The sequence below is a fragment of the Bacillus rossius genome, chromosome 5, assembly GCF_032445375.1.
Source record: "Bacillus rossius redtenbacheri isolate Brsri chromosome 5, Brsri_v3, whole genome shotgun sequence".
Lineage (NCBI taxonomy): Eukaryota > Metazoa > Arthropoda > Insecta > Phasmatodea > Bacillidae > Bacillus > Bacillus rossius.
The window spans coordinates 45,703,769-45,717,353 of NC_086333.1; the positions used below are offsets into that span (position 1 = coordinate 45,703,769).

At 40.6% G+C, this 13,585-nt stretch overlaps 2 protein-coding genes across 2 annotated transcripts in view; both read right to left on the reverse strand.

The window, feature by feature from the left end:
• The window catches only part of LOC134531766 (SET and MYND domain-containing protein 4-like), a 334,526-nt gene that overhangs the window by 101,659 nt on the left and 219,282 nt on the right, over positions 1 to 13,585 (reverse strand). The gene's annotated exons all lie outside the window — the stretch shown is intronic.
• LOC134531768 (uncharacterized) lies at positions 617 to 10,453 on the reverse strand. The gene is made up of 2 exons (XM_063367661.1): positions 10,339 to 10,453; positions 617 to 1,365 (listed from the first exon to the last, which is right to left on the reverse strand). Exons 1-2 carry the CDS (start codon positions 10,375 to 10,377, stop codon positions 718 to 720), a joined length of 687 nt encoding a protein of 228 aa, XP_063223731.1. The 5' UTR covers positions 10,378 to 10,453; the 3' UTR covers positions 617 to 717.

The window sequence follows — 13,585 nt, forward strand, 5'->3', positions numbered from 1 at the left end:
CAGTAAACAACAAGCTCTCCTTCTTCGAAACCAGTGAACTTTGCTCAGTTGCCATTTGCACTCAGTTCAAACACAGCTTTACTGCTGGCACACCATTGGAGAGGCTGCACTGTGAACGTCATAATCCATATCACAGTTGAGGGAGACTCTTCCTACTCATTTTCCGTAGCTACGACGTCTCATTCTGTCATTTACTAGGACTTTTTTTTAACTCCTCGGCTCTTCCGTCAGTACGTTATGTAATGCTGTGAAAACCTCATTTCCTACCAATGGCATTTTTCGGAGGGGGGGAGAGGTGGGGGAGGAGGGGGCTTTCAAGGGGGCAGTATTTACCTCCTTCTGAAAAGAAAAATTAAATTCGACAAAACCATAATTTTTCTTATATTTTACTTACATGTTGGTTGTTGGTATCTAAACACAGAAAGAAACTAAATTACGAAATTGTTTGATGTCGTAAGTCCTTGTTCCCTATAAAAAAAAAGTTTGCATTCTGAAAAATGCCCCCCCCCCCCCCTTTTTTTCCCAAATTTTAAGCTGGATAAGCCTTTTTTCCCTACATCGTTAAGGTTTTAAAGTGAATCCAGCAATGCATTACCACAGAGACAGAACGAGGACATCAGTGCATATGTTTTTTATTCCCTTAACCGCCAGATTACAGGTTACACATCAGTTGGTTCGGCTCCAGAGAACAAATGCGGTATCTGGCCAGAGTAGAGCTCAGCAGCTGACCGAGGAGGAGCACTCGTAGCTGCAGCTGTTGCTGCAGTAGAGCCCCGTGGCGCAGCTCTCCGCGTCGCCGGACGGCGTGCCGTCCACGCACGCGTAGAAGGTCGAGTTGCTGGCGCAGGTGAAGCCCGAGCTGGTGCAGGCGGCGGTCGTGGTGGACGGAGTCGTGGTGGAGGTGGTGGTGGAAGTTGTGGTGGAGGTGGTGGAGGTGGTTGAGGTGGTTGAGGTGGAGCACGAGACGGCGGCCGTGGTGCACAGCCCGGTGGCCGAGTTGAACCTGGAGCTGCCGGGGCAGGTGTACAGGTATGCGGTGTAGCCGCTGGTCGTTGCCACGCACAGGTAGTACTGGCGGCAGTTGCCCGAGACGGCGTAGCGGCCGGACGCGGTGCACGTGTAGGCCGCCGCGGTCGTCGTGGTCGTGGCCGCGGTGGTCGAGGCGGTGCTGGCGGTGGAGCAGGTGGTGCTGGCGGTGGAGCAGAGGCTGGTGGCGGTGTTGAAGGTGGAGCTGCCGGGGCAGGTGTACAGGTATGCGGTGTAGCCACTGGTCGTGGCCACGCACAGGTAGTACTGGCGGCAGCTGGTGGCGGCGAACCGCCCGGCGGCCGTGCAGGTGTACGCCTCGGCGCAGCACACACACGCCTGGACAAGCGTCACGAGTGAAACTTCACAGACACAATACTTTTAAAAAGGTCTACACATTTGCATGTGTGCCGTTTATCATAATATTTGGGCACAAATGTTGAATTTTCAAATTTAATTTTCAATTTTTAAACAAGGAAACAAAATAATAAAGTTTGTATTTTTAATTTCATTTAATTTTGTTTCCATTACTCTACACTCCGACGTAATCTTGTGCAACCCAGTGCACCTACACTTGTTCGCAGGCTTCAATTAGATACTGTTTGCTGACGATTTGTGATCGCAGCATCCCAACCGCGGTTTGAATCATGTTTTCCCCCTGTAACAGTATGACTTTTCGTGCTAGCGAACGCTACCCCAAGCCCACTGCTAGCAACTTTCATTTCTCGGAGACTAGCATAGGTAAGCCTTTTGTCAGCACGCCTCTGGACCATGTTACAGCCCCCGGCGACGCCTCGGAACGGTCCACATGACGCCTTTCCCAGGCGACTTAGCAAGTTTAAACCCCCTCCCCTCATCGCCCACCTGTGGCTTCACGAAAACTTCAACTCGGAGCATCGACCCCCCAGTGAACCCAGGCGGGGACATTGTCTCTTCAAGGACATTCGCCCTTGTCAAACAGAGCCCTCAGCGAAGCCTAGCGGCGGAAAAAATCCCTAACCTTGCTCTGTGCGCTGGTCGCGAGTGCGCCCACTGCACTCCAACGGACGTTTCTGTGACCCTCCGGGCAGGTTCTCATCTTGGCCACCAGAGCGCACTACTCATCCCTCCAATAAGAGACAGCTTGTCGCAATCGACTTTGGCAGCAGTCGCGCTGCGATAGCGACCTTAGTCCACATGTGACTCGGGTGAGAGCGCTGCGAGCGTTTTGTCGTCTGCTTCGCCCCTTCGGGCATCTTCGGATTCCTTCGGGCCATCACCACCCCCCTTTCTTTGGATTGGCGCATTAACTTTCTTTAATTAGGCGCCACGACGCCATTTTTGAACATTCGGCGGGCAGCATCTGGTCAGTAAGGACCACGCGTCGCGATTCGCGAGAGTCAATCTCAGTCGTACTTCAAAGAATCGACACTAATAGGCGTGCCTACAGGGGGGGCCAGGTGGGCCATGGCCCCCCCTAATGTAATCTTTCAGATCGGCATTTTCTCTAATGCGTTCGTTAATATTCGTATATTCCTGGCACTGTGACACTCAAACTGTGTTTCAGCATGCTAATTAACAATATTTTTAAACATGTTATCGTTCTGGAAATACAGCCGCCTTAGTTTATTTAAAACATGAGGTCTCTTAAAATGGCCAAGCAAAAAAAAAATATTTTAAGAAGTTTGTTAAAGTTCTGTTAACTGAATTGCTGTGTTTGCATTCACTAAAAAGAAGTTCATTTCAAGGTGGATCTGTACCTAGCTATTGGAAATTAGAGGGGGGGAAATGTGTAAGTACACTTTAAACATTGTCTATTGAAAAAAAAAACATATTTTCAAGATTGTTAAAATTATACTGATATAAATATTAACTAGTAAACATATCTCGTTGATACTGCACAAAAATATAAACAAGTCAATGAGTGAATGTATTTAGGCTATTTAACATTCTAAATTCAGCTTCTGATTTAAAAATTTAGCAGGGCCCCCCCTAATGGAAATGTCTGGGCACACCTATGTCGACACTACGTCATTTAGTCGCGAACGGCAAGGCATAGATGCCTTATTTCTCTAATTTGTATTTTTGGCTGCCCGTATTAGTTTTTTTTTTTAATCTGGCTTCTGCGAATTTCCGCGCCGGGAGTAAGCTACTCGACTCCTGGAACCAGCTAACGTGACTTCTCCCCGCAGTTTGGGTAAGTGATCGTCATATCCCCCCCCCCCCCCCCCCCCCCCCGGGCCTTTTGCCTTTCCCTGGGCGTAGTTTTGCCCAGCCTTAGCCGCCTGTTAACCAGTCCAAGCAATTTGGGACTTTGGTTGCAGGCGGGGTCCAAGAACTAAGTAGAAGATTTAGAATGAAACTTCACTGCCAAACTAGCAGTCCGTGATTGGGCTCATGCAGTGAGAAGTTTTCTCCCCACTCCGGTCGACATCCATTTTCTACATAAAACGTTTTCTTCAGGACTTTAATCTACCGAAATCTCCATGCCAGGACCACCATTTTTCAGGACATAAATTTTTAGTTAAAGTAATTTCAAAAGCCAACTAAAAACAAAAATGTAATTGTCTTGCCTTTGAGCCTGCGAGCTCGCTTAAAACCAGGGTAAAGTTTGAGGTAGATGCAGTGGCGGATTTACAAATTTTCCAGGTATAGGCTGCAAAGTTTTTGCCGCCCTTGCCTCTACAATTTTCATGTCCTAGATTAAGTTCGTTACAATCCCTTTTTGCGCGATTTTTTGTTGGCAAAATCATCGATTATATCGTCGTAAGTAATATTGTTCATTAATTCCGACTCTATGCACAAAAGTGCTAAAGCGTTTAATTTTTCTTGGCTCAAGGTCGATCTCAGATAATTTTTTACCCTTTTTAGACAAGAAAAACTTCTCTCACCCGAACAATTTGTCGCTGGTGTACATAAGGCCATACGAAGGGCTATGTCCAAGTTCGGATAAACGTTCTGCAAACTTTGTTTTCGCAGAAACGAAGATAGACTCTGTAATGATGTAAAATCTGGTTTTACCAGAATGCTTTGCGAAGATATGTGGCTTTGAAAATGTATGCATTCTTGAACCAACTCAGTCTCTAAATCATTAGGATACATTTTTTCTAAGGACAGAGCCTTTTTCGTAAGGGTTGATAATGATAACTCGCTCATTTTGGTCAGAAATGAAAATTTTTCATTGAAATTGTCGTATGCCTTCTTCCTTTTTTCTAATTCGGATACGAGTCTATCAATGATGACGAGAAATGTATTAACCCTGAAATTATCGCTAGTATCACTCGCTGTCATACTCATTTCTTCATCGGGTGTTTCATCAGCAAATTTTTTTCTTTTCAGTTGTCTTTTTCCCAAGTCTTTTGTGTACTGCTTCGACGCACTTAATTCCATTGCCATTTCTTCGAAATACTTGAAGTTTTCTCGTTGCTCTACGAAAAACTTGCGAAGAGATTCATAAAGATCGGCTACAGTAATCAAATCTACGGTAGAAGCCTGGATTTGAACATTTACTTTGTTTATTCTTTCCAAAAAAACATTCCACACAACAACCATTAACGCTGTTTCCAGTTTTTTTAATTTTGAAAGAATTCCCATTGCTTCATTTCTTGTGACAGGCTTTTCGGTGCAGTCATTCCTGATTGTTTCCAAAGCTTTAATGACTTCGTGCCACGAATCTCTCAAACTTCTGCATGCATCCTCTCTAGCTGACCAACGTGTGAGGTTTACTCTCTTGACTGTTTTGCCTTCTCCGACTTCAGTCATCAATATCTTCCAGCGTTGTGTTGAACTTGAAAAAAAAAACGTATATTTCTTGGAGCAACATGAAGAATCGACAAGCTTCTGTGCAAGATTCAGCAGTCGCAGTTGCCACTAAATTTAAAGAATGGGCAGAGCAAGGAACGAAAAAAGCAAACGGTGCTTGACTTTGAATTTTAGCCTGTAAGCCATTGTATATGCCAGACATATTTGCGGCATTGTCATACGATTGTCCACGGCAGTCTTAAATGTTCAAACCCAAGGTTTTTAGTTCCGAAGTAATGGCAGCAAACATTTCTTCAGCTTTATGTCCCACTGAGGGCAAAAACTTGAGGAATCTTTCACAGGGTTCTCCTGTTTCTAAAACATACCGAATCACGAAGGTGAGCTGGTCCACATGTGCTATATCCGGTGTTGAATCGATGATTAAGGAAAAGTATTTCTCCCTTCTTATCTCGTCTCCAATTTGCTTCAAGACTTTATGGCACATCAAAAGTATAAATTCATCACAAACGGTCTTCGATAAGTAACTGGTACTTCCGGATCCTTGATTCCCAAATCGTTCAATATGACTGGCTAAGAAAGGATCAAACTCAGCTAACAGTTCCAGAATCATAAAATAATTTCCGTTGTGTGGATCACAGAACTTTTCACTTTTTCCTCTAAAAGCGAGACCTCTTGAACACAGCCGCTTCACTACAGCAACAACCCTTTTCAGAACATTTCTCCAATAAGTAATTTCTTCATCAATTTGCAAATGCAGTAAATTGTCGATTCGACCATCAATCGCACTTCTAGCTTTCAGACTAAGGATACTGGATTTATGACGCGCAGAGTTTTCATGCTGAGCTACTCGGTGTTCTGCATTTTTCCAGTCATTAAATACTTCGTTCTCGAACTGAGTTTTATTCTCCAATGGACCGAATGCTAAACATGGTCCGCAATATACGGAACTCTTACTTTCAGAGTAAACCAGCCAATTTCGGTCCTTCACTTCATTGTTTTTCATTTTTCTTTGAAAGATACTCACTGGCAATAAACGACGTTGATCAGCATATAGTTTTCCACTTTTAGAGAAGTCAGAAGACTTGTTTTGATAAAAGCCGCATCTTGCAATAATTTCCCTTAAAGTATCGTTAATTTCCCATAAAGCTGGATCTTTGTTTTGATCTACAGTTGTTTGCTTTTGGTCATCATTTAACGATTCGGTCTGAGAGGCATCTTCAATTTTGGAGCACTCGTCGTCAAGAACATAATCATCAGTTTTTTCTTTAGTCGATAGTTCAACAGATGACAGTTGGGCAGCAGAATTAAAGTCCGTTTCATCCTTTCCAGATTGCATTGTTGAAGTTCCCGTTTTTTCGACCCAATTTTCATTTTTAAAAAAACTGTCAATTTTTGTGGTTTTTCGTATAATTTGCTCTTGTTCTTCTTTTTTTATTTTGGCCTTCTTTTTGTACTCCGCTCCACTAAGTCGCTTTCTCCCATCACTCATTTTCACAATTTTTTCTTCAGGAACTGAAATGGAAAGGATTAAATTAACAAGTTTATTTTTCGTACACAAGCAGCGATAGGGGAGGGCAGGGTAACGTAGCCAGAGCGAGCAAAGTGGCCATTGGCTGTTACTCAGCTGGAGAGTGATGAAGTTTGGTAGCGAGGATGTGAAACATTTGTAAGAGACGCCATTAGTGTTCTGAGAGCACCCGGTCTGTTTGCAGTGAAAGTTATTTGTTTTATTAAGGTTTTACTGGTTTTACTATTTCTGATGTAACATGTAAGGTAAGTAATAATTACTGTTGATCATTATTAAATACACAGTAATGCCATAATTATTTAATATAGCCTATCCAAATTAGCATGTTTTAAACTTTAATACCACATATTAATAACTGTAGAAGATGTCTTTTTTTTTTGCTAGTTTTTTTGTAATGGCGTCTCAGAGGGCAAAGTGGCCAGCCACCACCGCATGTTCACTTTGCCCGAACTGTATATACTTAGCTCTATTTATGTATTACTAAATAATAAAACAAACTATTGAACATTTTACATTTTTTTTAATCTACACTGTAAATTTCTAACGTGTTTTGCAATGTGTGTGTTGTTTTCGTGTGGGAAACGACCTTACACAAAAATTTACCAGCAGGAGAGGCTTGGCAGATAAGGTGGCAGTATCTCAAGGACGGCTCATATTTCACAAACAAGTGCAGGTGGCCGGAAATGGTATCCCGTGATTTAGTTTCCTTAAGATAAAAGAAAAATGAAAAAAAAAAAGTCATATCATTTACCCGATTAGTGCGACGGGCAAACAAAAAACAAACGAGTCGCTCCAATATTTACATTTTAATGGTGTTTTGATTGTACGAAAACTATATTATTGAAGGGTTATTTTATATTTTGATTTTAATTACAATATACAATTTATGTATCGTTTTATCTTAGGATGGCCACGTTACCCTGCTCACCCCTATCCTTCATTCAGAATTCACATAATAAATAGTTAACGTAAAAACGTATTTTTTTAATGCTATCACGAAAAAATTAAAATTTCTTTGCATGGTTTCCGATGAATTGTTAATTGTGAATTATTATTTCTATTTTTTGATGTTTGCTTCATTGAAAAAGACAAAATGACAAGATAACCATGAGCAATCTTTTAGAATACTATTTATAGTTAATATGAAAATGTTCTAAATATAACGTGACCATGTTCCAAGCTTCAAAATGAAAAATATTATTGCAGGGCTTTTTCAATAAATTTATTCGTTATCGTTACAGATGCTTTATTATAATGTATTATGATTATAAAAAGTTTTTACTTACCGGTGCTGTGAAAATATTCATACAATGATACAATTCACGAAACACTTCGAAAAATAACAGTCCACACGACACACCTACGTAGAAATATCAATTCGTTATGCAATACACGCGTAAGACAACTGTGGTCCCGACTCCCGAGGTAACAGCTCTAATTGCCGCCCCACCCGCGACATGACGCGGTTCGACCCTTGAGGCGGACTAGGAGAAGGGAGGGGACAGTCTGGCGGAAGGGATAGCGGCGGAGGGAGGGCGGAGGGGCCCTTCTGACCTTGGGTAGTCACATTTTTCCCGGGACCATAGTTGTCTTGGGCGTGTAGTGCCAACCGAGGCCTTGTCCATTAAAATTCGCATTTACTGACTAGCGAACTAGCTGTTTTACTCTGGAATATGGAAGTTTGCTACACGGATTCACGGAACGTACAATGACAAGGGAGAGTGGAAAGTCATCGGCAAAATTTGTTGCAGACTTCTATTTGTAAAACATCAGAAAACAGAAAACCGTCATGCAGAAATATTTTTGATTTCTATGAGGTAGCAAAAAAAAAAAATCGGTCCCCAAATTTGCCGCCCCAAAAATCTGCCGCCCTAGGCTCAAGCCTACTCAGCCTACTGGTAAATCCGCCACTGGGTAGATGGTTGTTTTACTTTTATATGTATTTTGTTGCCCTGGGGCTCCCTCCTGTTTGTAATTTAATTATATTTCAATACATGTGTACTTAAATGTTAAAGATAACAGAAAAGAAAAAGTTTAGCAAATAAATTTAGTAAAAAGGGAAGTTACATAAATCAAACCAGCAGCCTTGTTATTTCATTATTATTCATCCTCGATCCACATAGCCTCCTAGAGTTTCTAGTAGATTATAAGTAAATTCCTTTGTATGACGTCTGGGCACCTCTGTGGTAATTGTTTTTGTTGTGTTGTTTTCTGGCTCGACGCTTTCCAAGGCCTTATTTTTAATTATTCTTTTTTGAGTGTTTACCTGCAGCCCAGCGTACGTAACACATTTTTACGAGCGTACATACGAGTGTATAAGAATGTGTAAAAGCATCCTAGTGTGGAAGTACGCCCGTGCGCAAATAAGCAAGCGTGTTATAATGAAAATACGCCAGTGAGTATTTATACTGCCATGTGTGAATTCAAAAAAATAATTTGATAGCTAGTAAATGTCACGCTGGAGGTTCACACTGGAGGATCCCACTGGAGGTTCACACTGGAGGTTTCAACTGGAGGTTCACACCGGTTTTTCTCACTGGAGTTTCCCTCGACAACGTTGCCATTTTTTACATCATTCTTTTACGTTGCGATCTGATGACATCACTGCCTCACTTCAAAAAAATATGTACTGTCACAAAACTGTGAAAAGTCATTTTGCGAAAAGTAAGTAGGAAGAAGAGGTATGACGCGCAAATTAGTTTCATCTTAGAACCAGAACTTGAAACAAATGTTTTCTCTTGATCCTGTATGACGATTACAGTAATGTGAAATTATTTTCACCAAAAATAAAAATAGTTTAAATGCTACTTAAAAATCAGTAGTCTCACATTCACATACAAATAATTATATGCAATTGCAGCTACACGCATGTTAAAGCTTTCCAGCATCTATTAACTAGCTTATTTCACCCGTTTGTACACACTCCCTTGAAGGTTTTCCCAGCATGGTGTGAAACTGCCCGACTTCCTTCTAGAAATTGTTAGCTTTCGCTAATTTGCATATACAGCGTGAATCACTTCTGGCTAACACAAAAGTGTAACGTACACTAACGATCCAGGCTGTGTGGTTACTTTTCACAGCGCACTAAGATCTATAAACAACAGTAATCTCCTGAAGTATGTCTGTCTACTACCCTCGCCACTTACGTCTTTTCAGGGCGACGCTGGGGTAGTGGCTCTGCTCTCCACTATCCTATCATAGCTGCGAGCAATGTGCTCAGAGAACAGTTTTCTTTACTTTTACAAAAATATTCCTTTGGATAACATTTGCCAATAAATGGTTTGTAATACTGCAAGAAAGATATCATAACTTTTTACAACACATGACTATGGTTATTTTTGCCTGTATGAAATATGGTTTTCGAGATAAAACTGAGTGTTTCTTACAAAAATTGTCGCATAATATTATATTTTATTTGATGTTTCATTCAAAAATATTTTTTTAAACCATGGAAAAGATAACTGATAATTCAACAATTTGACCTTTTTTGTTCTATCATGATTATTATCACGTGCGCAGTTAATACTGTAAAGCTATTCAAGGAACGGTTTACAAATAACTTTAACTATTGGAAGTATTGTGACATCAGAAAGCATATACGCCTATGTAAGAATCTGAACCCAGTAGGCTATTACTGCGAATACTATTTTGTATTGATACAGTTGTTCTCATGTTAACGTACAAATGTACCAATATATGTAATATAAGCCTACAAGAAAATTTCTGCTTTATTTACAAAATAAATTACAGTTTTTGTGTGGCACTGGCAACAAATATACATATTTTTTCGTTTCGCTTCATGTTAATTATTACCGCTAGGTGTCATGATGTCTGTGAAGTTATGAATATTCTTTTATGTTTGTTTTTAGTAAAATTGTATGTTGAAGATTAAAAGTGTGATTATTTGACTTTGGCGGCGTGGAGTGTAACTATACGTTTGTTTACAATGTGTTTTGCGTGCTTAAGTTTTATTCAAGTATGGGTAACCATTGATATAATTAACCATTTAATGCTTTGAACTAAATAAATCCTATAAAACTTACCAAGATTATGAACAAGGATATTCGGTAGCGCAAATCCATCGTTCACGTCGCCACTTGCACTTCCAATAAGATCACTTAGTGTTCTGTCTGAGTTGTCCGTGGAGGGTGGTTTCACACGAGCCTCTTATACCTCCAGTGGCAAGGTAAACTCTGAAAGAAGGACTTGTTCCCCTATGGTTCGGCTTTAGCGATGCAGTAGATTAAGCGAGCATATTGAAACAGCATACATCAAGAGCGTAACAACCACCTGCGAATTACCGTAGGCTTTGCAAAGTTGGTTTGTTTACCGGCACTCGAGTGCAAGTGAACGAATTGTGAGCGAGTGTTATCTTAGCCGATGGTAAATACGACGCGGCTGCAGAAGCGAACACACAGCAAAGAACACACAGCAGAGAGTTTATAATGAAATCAAAAGCCTTGTTGTGAAGGTTTAGTTATATGCATTCGAGAATTCATGTTCAAGGTTAGATCAACGTAAAATAATGCCTCATAAAAGACTAGCTGATCTCTAGTGCAAGCAGAAGCTCTGCAAGTTGTTTTCGAGAACGAAGTACAATATGAAATGAAATATTAATTACCTGCAAGATACAGTTTTTATAGCTTAATATCACAGAAAGAGAATATTGAAGGCGTTGAAAAACAATAACAACATAGACGGCTTGATTATCGCTAATAGTAGGTCACTCCAAAAATAGCCATAAAGCAAAATAAATCTTTTATAACTTTTTATTAAATAAAACTAATTATTACATAATTAATAAATTTTCTGTAATAAAATAGATACCTTCACCAAATATAACATTTAGAAACATTGTTTTCCCGTGTATACGTAATAATTTTACAACAAAAATGCACATGCTTTAAACTTTAAATTCAAATATATATTAAATGGTAACACAAAGATTAATTTAGCAATAACGAGCCTTGCCACGGTTTGCGTGCACTGGCTTCGTCATTTTACGTAACATGCACGGGCAAGCACACTTCTTGCTTGATGACTTGCATTGTACAGGCGAAATAGTATAAAAACAAACATATACTTTCGGCTCATTTGTGCGTAATGACTCGAAAAGGTAAGAACAACAAAAACATCGGTGCAGGACTATTGAACTAGCTGATAAATAATCTGCCTTTCGAGATGCACATTCCCGGCTACAGATTCTGTGGTCCAGGAACGAAACTAGCCGAACGACTAGCTCGCGGTGACGTGGGCATTAATTCTCTTGAAGAAAAATGCAAGCAGCACGATATTGCCTATTCCCTCAGTAAGGATCTGGAATCAAGGTACTGAGATGACAAGATAATGACACAGGAAGCCGAAGATATAAGTAAATCGCCAGACGCAGGAATAGGAGAAAAAATCATGGTGTGGGACGTATCCTAAATCATGAAGGCCGAAACTAAATTAGGAATGGGTGCTCGTGGAGTGAGCTCCAACAAGAGAAAGACTAATTCAGGCAAAACCAAGCGCAAGACTGGTGCAGGCGTGCAAAAAGCCAAGCGGGAAAAATTATTTCCTTGACGGCAAATTTCCCCTAAAAGCAGCATAAAACTTCTAAAAACAAGCCGTCCTAAGCAGCTGATCTCATGACATTGACCCCCAGCCGCCATTTGTGTGTGATGCCATGTCCACTATTTTGTTTTCCGACATTTTTAAATTATGACTTCACTTTTACCATTTTTAAGTAATGTGATTATTAATGTAGAAGATTGAAAAGTTTTAAATTTATTTTAAAAAAATTAAATAATTACAAAACAATTTAATAAAAATTAAAGCACTTATTTAATGGAGCTCGAAGACCTAGGTGAGCGCAAATTATTTTTAAAATAATCCTTGGACGGTGGTGGCAGCTGCAGACTGACCCCCACCACCTTCGTTAAGGCAGATATTAAACCAACCAGTATGATGTTACGTCCATTTTTTCGTAAGCTAGAAAGCTCTGCCACCATCTGGTTTTCAATACTCGATACAAGGAGTGCTAGTGTCACATAGTATACACAACTTCTGCTAGAGTGTGCTGCCACCATATTGTTTTAATTTTTACGCCCTAGAAAGAAGTTATATTCATTACAATGGCGTTCGCTATCTTTTCGGTTATATTGACTGCCTCTTGAAATTATGTAAATATAAACCTAGAAATTAGAGAAAAATTAAAAAAATATTACCTATTAGTTTAATTTTTTACTCGATCGATTTTGCTCCTTCCATGTCAGTAAACATTCAATTTTAGGTTAAAATATTTATTTAATATAATATTACCTCAGTTTAGAAGGCGAAGCGAGTCCTCTGCATCCTTTGGAATGTGTTTTCAGGGCAGTTCCACATTACAGGCGATTAACCAGCCACGTACAGACAGTGGCCAAACACAGTCAATTTTTGGCCACGCATGTCCAGGTGGAGGTAAGGTACGACCATGCACATCGAGTTACTAATAAGACACATTCAGTTGTTGGACAGGCAGGACAGTTGGTGGCCAGACACGTTCAGTTGGTGGTCCGACACATCTTGTCGGTAGCCACGCATGTCCAGTCGATGGCCAGGCACGTAATCGGTGGCCAGGCCCATTCAGTTTGTGGCGAGGCATGTCCGTCAATGGCCAGGCGAATCCAGCCTATTATTGCCAGCACATCCTCTTGTAAGTTATGCATGCCAATTTGTTTCCATGCATGTCAAGTAGGTGGCCAAGTGCCTCATGCACGGGCCAGGCTCGTAAATTCGGTGGGCCAGATATATCCAGTTGGTATTCAGACTTTTCCAGTTTGCGTCCAGGACATTCATTTGTTTGCCAGGAACATCCAGATGGTTGTCTAGGAACGTCAGATAGGATAGCCAGACACATCTAGTAAGTTGGCCAGGCACAACTAGTAGGCTGGCCAAGCATGGAGGACTCCTAGGTCTATGATGAGCGGTTTTTTTTATTAAAAAGGGAATTTTATCTCAAAGACGAAACTTTTTATTTTTATAATTTTAAAAGTTTTTTTTAAAGAATGTGTTATTTTAAAGACTAGATATTTTGAGTCATTTGGGCGAACTTTCGGCAAATTTGGCCGTTTAGAGTAATTTTTTGGCAAGTTTTTGGCGAATTTTTAGGTCAGGTTATAGGTCAAGGTCATACAAGATGGCCGCCGTGACGTCAGATGGTGGTCGGTCACTGACCCCCATCCACAATCCACTCCCACGACCCAGTCCCCAGACCGCTTATTGCATGCATCCATGCATTTTGAACAAAGTTTTATATCGCATACA

Bases quoted from the DNA above. Each gene is read 5' to 3' on its own strand.
- LOC134531768 (XM_063367661.1), bottom strand. From the start codon at position 10,377: ATGGATTTGCGCTACCGAATATCCTTGTTCATAATCTTG. The intron at 1,366-10,338 runs GTAAGTTTTATA...ACGCTTGTCCAG, and splicing joins TATCCTTGTTCATAATCTTG to GCGTGTGTGTGCTGCGCCGA.